Source organism: Poecilia formosa, unplaced genomic scaffold, assembly GCF_000485575.1.
Source record: "Poecilia formosa unplaced genomic scaffold, Poecilia_formosa-5.1.2 Scaffold189, whole genome shotgun sequence".
NCBI lineage: Eukaryota > Metazoa > Chordata > Actinopteri > Cyprinodontiformes > Poeciliidae > Poecilia > Poecilia formosa.
Genome location: NW_006800128.1, coordinates 967,139 through 974,359, shown reverse-complemented (window position 1 = coordinate 974,359; position 7,221 = coordinate 967,139). Strand labels below are relative to the sequence as shown.

General features: G+C 38.5%; 2 protein-coding genes across 2 annotated transcripts in view; both read left to right on the top strand.

Annotated features, from left to right (window-relative positions):
• The window catches only part of eapp (e2f-associated phosphoprotein), an 8,090-nt gene extending 6,013 nt beyond the window's left edge, over positions 1-2,077 (top strand). The window contains exon 6 of the mRNA XM_007566267.2: positions 1,105-2,077. Coding sequence (XP_007566329.1) covers positions 1,105-1,378 — 274 coding nt within the window. The 3' untranslated portion in view covers positions 1,379-2,077. The remainder of the gene's footprint in view (positions 1-1,104) is intronic.
• Positions 2,078-2,327: 250 nt separating this feature from the next.
• sptssa (serine palmitoyltransferase, small subunit A) lies at positions 2,328-7,107 on the top strand. The gene is made up of 2 exons (XM_007566266.2): positions 2,328-2,939; positions 4,909-7,107. Exons 1-2 carry the CDS (start codon positions 2,837-2,839, stop codon positions 5,010-5,012), a joined length of 207 nt encoding a protein of 68 aa, XP_007566328.1. The 5' UTR covers positions 2,328-2,836; the 3' UTR covers positions 5,013-7,107.
• The last annotated feature ends 114 nt before the right edge of the window (positions 7,108-7,221 follow it).

Sequence of the window (7,221 nt, the reverse complement as noted above, 5' to 3'; positions counted from 1 at the left end):
GGATTAAACAGTTTTAACTGCTGATAAAAGTGACAGAGGAGACAAATATGGGAAGTGTGGAAGCCTCTACTGTATCAAATTGACAGAGGAATAACAGAGAGTTGGCCATTCTAAGGTAAAAACCCAGCGCATAGCGTTCATGTTTCGTTTTTTTTTTTTTTCATCCAGACGGCTTCCCGCGCCCCCCCTGCAATGACACGGCGCCCCCTCTCGGGGGTGCGCCCCACAGTTTGGGAACCTCTGGGTTAGAGGAAGGTGGGATGTGTGTTTGGCCTTGGACAGGAGAGGATGATGATGATGAGCATGTTCCTGAACTGAACCTGTTCAGGAACAAGGTTCCATCTAACTGATCCTCCTTTTGTTTGAAGCCTGTAATCTTCTTCATCCCTGACCACACATCTCTGATATTGTTCCTCTCCAGTTTATTCTCCTGCTTCTTCCTCTACTTCTCTTTGCTGTCTCCAATTTTGACTCTGAGCAGCTTCTGTATAATCCTCCTCAATAACTTAAGAGTGGCAAAAGCAAATGAGATGGATTAGCAGAATGGGGAACAACTGCTGGTGTCATTCCACCATGAAATATTGTCTTTGCTGCCCAAAAGCTGAACTGTTAGCATGTCTTTTAAGTCTTGAAACTGTCATAGATTCAGTCTTCAGTCAGAGGTGTCTTGAGATTAGTTTCGAGACTGACTGCTTACTGGAGATCCTTTCCGGCCACAGCGTCACTGTCCATGACGACAGTTTACTTGGATACTTGGATGATATGAGCTATGGCAACATTTAATTTCCCTTTAGTATAAATAAAATATTTTTTAATAAAATTTTTAATTGAACGAAATGGTGAGCATGTTGAAAGGGTATGACTATTTTTGCATAGTACTGTGTTTATATATCCGTTTTTAAACTGGCTTCATCCAACAAGAAACCTTTCCATGGTTTCTAAGGTGAATGTATTACATGCTGTTCTGTTTCTCCTATAATTGTGGGATAACAATCCAGTCCACCCATATTGTAAAGTAGCTATCATTTGTAATATCTCAAAGCAGTGTTTGATGAATTGGAAACTGTGTTGAATAAATACTGTTCTATGTTTTGTCTTCACCAGGCATGAGAAGTACCGCACGCAGTATCGAGCCATGTTTGTGATGAACTGCACAGTGAAGACAGATGAGGTGCTGCGCTACAAAATGCAGCAGGAGAAAAAGCCCAGGAAGAGGAGGAGAGGCCAGACAGCAGAGGCTGCCAGCCCGAGGCCGGCAGGCATGGACTCTGATGAGATCTACCACCCTGTGAAATGTTCCGAGTGCTCCACAGAGGTGGCTGTGTTTGACAAAGACGAGGTCTACCATTTTTTTAACATACTGGCCAGTCACTGCTGAGGTGGACTGAACAGGTTCAAATCCTGAATTTCTTTTTTGTCTGTTTTCCAGTTTGTCTGTGGAACCTCGTCCAACAGAAACTGTTTTTACCTGTTTTGACTAAAATGATTGTTCTATCATCAATAGCTGGATTTCCTCTCAACTTTTAGTAAATCCAGTTTCCTGCATTAGCATCAGTTTTCATAGAAGTTCACCTCAGCCTGTTGTCAGAGAGCCTTGCACAGCCTAATGAACTACTACTTCACATTCCACTCCACTTCTGGAAAAATAATAAATTTTTCTTTTGCTTGGGAATGCGTTTTAGGTTTATGCTCTGAAATCCGCATAATTCTTTGTTTTCAGCAACTGTTTAAACAACTAAAAGACTTTTAAACAGTTATAATTTTAATATCTGCTTCTTTTTTTAACAACTATCATCTGCTGCACAGTTCTAAAAGCGTTAAGATGTTTTTTATCTATGGTGAAATGTTTATGGTCACAGGCCAGTAGAATACAAAAGACAGAGACTTGATGTTGAGAAGTATTCCTGTGTTATTCATCAGCTGGATTCATATTCCTCAGGAAAAAAATGAGACATGAGTTTTGCGGGATGGACTTTTATGCTGGGTGTAAGCAGGATGGGAAATACCCAGCACATTTGAGGTGCTGGGTATAGGCCACATAGGTGGTCCTATACAGCTACAGCTGCTACAACTAAAAAAACAAGTAATTAACAGCAGCGTTGCTCAGCTCTGATTGTTAAAAAAATCTGAAAATATCAAAAACCCCATCCCTGTTTTTCCATTCCCCTGGACCTTAAATCAATGTCAATCAAATGCAGTAAAAGGAAAAAATTAAACCTACCTTCTCACCAAAATACAGAATAATTATTTTAAAATAACAAGTATCTTTTTTCTTATCAGTCCCATGATTTTTTCACAATTTTTATTTTCCTGTTGCCAAAAAGTTTACATTTTGAGGTACGGTAGTTCAGAACAGTTAGAGTATTATGTTATTCTGAGCTCTGTAGTTCTGCTGCTGGAGGACAAACTGACCACTTTTCCTAACTGTTAGAGTTAAATATTTTTCTACTCTCTACGTAGCTTGCATTCTTTGCTGTTATTCCAGTGAACTTTAATGTTTTCCCTTAGTTTTTGTCTCTTCATAAAAATCACATCTGGCCTAGGGTTATTATACTAATAAGTATTAGTATCATAATTATGATTAGCATACTAGTAATATAGTACTAGTACTAGTACCATTACTAGTAGTACTAGTGGTAGTATTCGCGAATCCTGAACCATATTCATGTATATGTCCTGAATTACGTCAGATTCGCGCAATAGAAAACCGAGCTGTGATTGGCTGAAAATAAACACCATACGAAATACAGGAAGACACTCTGGAAAACGCCGGAAGACGAACCAGGGAACAGGCAGGCTTGGTGAAAGCTAAATTGAAGTATTCTGAAGTTGGATTATGGCGCTTGGAGACTGTTGGAAGCAGCTGTCCTGGTTTTATTACCAGTACCTGCTAGTGACAGCGCTGTACATGCTGGAGCCCTGGGAGAGGACCGTGTTCAGTATCCTTTTCCGTGTCACGATGATTCAAACTTGCTGCTGGTGGCTAGCGGAAAGCTAACCTTAGCTTTAGGCTAAGTGATAATTTGACACAACTTGAGCTAAATTGTCTTTGAGGTTCACGTCAAGTCAGTAATAAATTTAAACTACACGAGTTTATGATTAATAGGATTTTCTTTATGTACTTAAGCAGGAAGGTACGTTTATTTTTTTACTTAAATTCTAAACACTTTAATTCCAAGCCCATGCTCTGTCCTGAAAATCTCCACCAGCTCCACTTCTCTGAACACAGAGCTTCTTTATAGTTGAAACTGAAACTGAAACTCTTCCTGTTGCGTGACAAACGTAGTTTTTCATTAACCTGGCCCGTTTGAATAAAAACGAGAGAAGAGGAATGAAGGTTTCGGGTTTAACCGATGGATTTGTTATTGCGTCACTGCTTTGTTTTGATGGGACATGACTAATTAATTAAAACGTTTGTGGTTCTTGACCCCAATCTGAGTAATCCAGTTTCAGAAACATTAGTTTAAGATTGTGTTGAGAAACAAGTGACTCTAGGATTATTAAAGTTATTACTGCAGTGAAGTCAGCTTGATTGGGTACGTCATTAAATATGATTTCAGTGAAGTTACTCACACTAGATACATAAATTGTACTCAGGGAAGAGTATTGTTACTTTACAATAAGATTGCTCATTTAAAAGCATACCTTTTAATTGAACAATCAGTGTAGTAAAATTACTCTTAAAAGTTTTTCTTTTTGTTTTTTTTGTTTTTACAAAAAGATACTAAATTATTGTAATTTAATAAATGTAATTGGTACATATTAGTCTGGTGTTCAATCTAAAAGTCAGCATTCTCCACAAATGTCACAATTTAAAAGTAAACCACCTTGGCAACAAATCAATTAAGTTCAAGAAGCTTTATTACAACAAATAAACATTTCTTGAGGGTTATTTATTTATTTATTTATTTTGTATTATTTTTTTGGCTGAGTTTGAAACTTTTACTTAATTCATAAAAAAACTGTACTTTGAACTTCGCAAAATTAACTGGGTTTTAATCGAATGCCATATTTACAAAATAAGCAATGGCTTAATTCCAGACTATTAAATTACTGAATACATAGACAAATGAACTCAACAACAAATGTATTTACGGTACTCTGTGTAGTTTGTTCCTCAGGTTCTTCAAACTTCAGATTGGAGCAAAGTGTTATTGTGTCCTTTCATCTTTCCAGAGTTTCATGAAGCTCTGATCATTTGTTGAACTTCTTCAGAAATGTGTACTATGGACACTGACATTAGTGTGTGGGACGTCTGTGCTGCTGCTACATGTTTAACGTTGAGATGCTATTTCAGGCTTGAATAGCTTCACTGATAGGCTAATACCTTCAACACAACTTGAACACAATAGTCTTTTCCAGCGTTGCATCAGATCAGTTTTTGAAGCAGAAATGAACCAGTAGATCAAAACAAGCTGCTTCATCATCTACCGCTACTGTTTGCAGATGCCGCATATGTGTCAGATTTATAGGTGTTCCAGAAACACACAAATATGGAGATTCCAACTCTGGTATGCTTGAAAAAAAAGAGAAAGTTTTTGATCATCTTCTTCCTCTAACATAGTGTAGAGGAAGAAACCATCAAAGACGTACAATTAAAAATGATAAATACTGTTACGAAGCACACGCAGCTGCATGAGTTAGTGTAACAGGCTGCAAATGGTTGGACTTGACACGCAGAAAGAAAAGCCTCCGAGCAATCATCTTTCCAGTCTGTGTGCAAGACACACAGACTGGAAATGCAATGCATTAACCTTTAACCCTCACCTTAATCTTTGTCTCTACAAGGAATCTCTATGCAGTGTAATTGTTATTTTATGATGCGATGCTGCTAATAACTTTGCAATCCCTCGCAGCAGAAAGAGTCTTTTCCCACTAGGAAGTTCTTCCTTAATCTCTGCCTGTCAGACTCCCTGCTGATCTCCGTGGCTGCCATGGCCATCTACACTGGCTACGTCTTCATGCCGCAGCACATCATGGCCATCCTCCACTACTTTGAGGTAGTCCAGTGAGCCGTCTCCTCTGGCGTTCCACTAGTCCAGCCCGTCGTCCATCCGCCTACCACATCCTCCAACAACCCTCCATTTTTCTGTGCTTGGATACACGTCCCTGTTTGAAGTCGGACTGTCACAGGACTTCTCTCCTCATGGAATCCAGATCAAAAGTAGAAGCTGGGCTCGCTGTGCTGGAGGCCATGTAAGACTACAGCCAACCGCTGTGAGAGCAGACATTGTAAGCAGTGTTTTACTTGGAGGTGAAGTGCTTAGTTTCAGCTGTTTGCTTTTTCACTTTGACTCAAGTGAACTTTACTGTTGGAGTGATGTGTAGTTTGTTGGACTGTACTTTGCTTTTGCTATTCTCTAGTTCAGGGGCGCCCAAAGTTGGTCCTCGAGGGCCGGCATCCTGCATGTTTTAGTTCTCTCCCTGGAGGTAGTAACAACTTTTTCACCTTGTCGATGTTCCTCTTAGGCCTTCCAACGAGCCATCATTTGATCCAGGTGTGTTAAACCAGGGAGAGAGCTAAAACATGCAGGATGCCGGCCCTCGAGGACCCACTTTGGGCGCCCTTCTCTTGTTGTCCTGTAGTTGTTTGACTGGCTGAGCAGGATGAGATCTTTAGATCTGCTTTCCATCTCCTGTGATGAAGCTCAGCATTCCTCCAACCTGATCTGGACAATTAAACCATATGCAGCATACAGGGAGAGCCTGTCAGCTCTGTTACAGCTAGTTAACAGCAAGCAGTTTTTTTCACTATAAACATGCTGTAGTTCTCTTTATGGCACACAATCCTTCATATAGATTTTTATTTTTAATCTTCTGACTTTTCTTTCAGACTCATCATGTTTAGTTATATTTTATCTTTAGATCTGAATGTTTTTTTAATTTAATTTAAAAACTTTATTTGAACTAAGTAGATTGTTGCCATACTCTGCATCCCAAAATATAGTTCACTTATTGAGTATAAAGAAACAATCTGCAAAAGTTTTAACATTTTTCTGTCCATCATGACTTTTCTGATTCTTAACTTCAAATCTATAAACATACAACAAATATCTGTAAAATTAATTCCATTAACCACTACTTTGAGGAATTCTAGCACTAGAGTGAAGCTCTTCATAGATGAGTTATAAACTGCGAAAAGCTGACAAATTCCTTTACAGATGATGGATCTAGGAAATAGGTTGCAATGAAATGATTGTGAAAATCTGATTGTCAAGAACAAAAACATCTCTTTGAACTTCCTGTAACTCAAGATATGTTTCTTAATAATACTTTCTATTTATGTTTGACATGTAAAATAATGTTAACCTTCCTGTGGTCCATCGAACCCCTCAAGCTTTTGAACCTGTATGCGGTCCGGTGGGGTCGCACTGACCCTGTGTGCGCTTCCTCGTTGTCTGTCACGGCAAGACCGCAGGAGGGTTAATCAATTCAAGGTTTAGGTTGTTTTTCAGTTTTCCTTTATTGTTCATTCCAGAGATTTAATTGTGGTTTTCATATTTGTTTAATCTCTGAAATGCTCCAACCAATCCTCAGGCATCATTATGGGCAGCAGTTACCTCCATCCCTGTTTTAATTGTTCTGTTTGCAGGTGTTGGAGGATATTATTGTGGTTGAATTGCAAAATTGGACCAGAATTTGTTTTCTGAGAGCCAAAGTTTGTGAGAATTTGGGGTCTATTCTCAGTACAGTGCAGCTCCTTATATGCGATCTCAGTGGACCATAACAATCTGTTCCTCCAGCTTGGCACTTGATCAACACATCAGGAAGGATTTATTGGACTGTTGAAAGGAAGGTTCAGTGGGAAAGAAAATCAGTCAAAATAAGGCCTAATCTAATTAAGTCTAAGATAATTTGTCCTTATAACAACATATCAGATATCCTTTTTATATTTTGGTTGCATTTAATAGCAACATAAACTCCCACTGCCACAGCTAACACTTTCTCCTGCTAAAATATGTACTTTTCTTGAATGTATATATTCTTGTATACATCTTTGTAAAGTTTTGTAGTCAGATAATTTGACTTAAGGAGATGTTTTGGTGAAGTCATTGTAATACCATTCTATATATCTGAAATAATTAAAGTTATACTTGTTTTACCTACTTTTGGTTTTCATCATGTTTAAAGATTTGGGTAACACTTTATTTGAAGGGGGGTGAATAAGACTGACATAACACCTGTCATGAACATGAATTAGCCTTCATGAATATTTATGAC

Coding starts and splice junctions, on each gene's coding strand:
- sptssa (XM_007566266.2), top strand. CDS start 2,837: ATGGCGCTTGGAGACTGTTGGAAGCAGCTGTCCTGGTTTTATTACCAG. Junction 2,940..4,908: donor CTGGGAGAGGACCGTGTTCA/GTATCCTTTTCC, acceptor TCTGCCTGTCAG/ACTCCCTGCTGATCTCCGTG.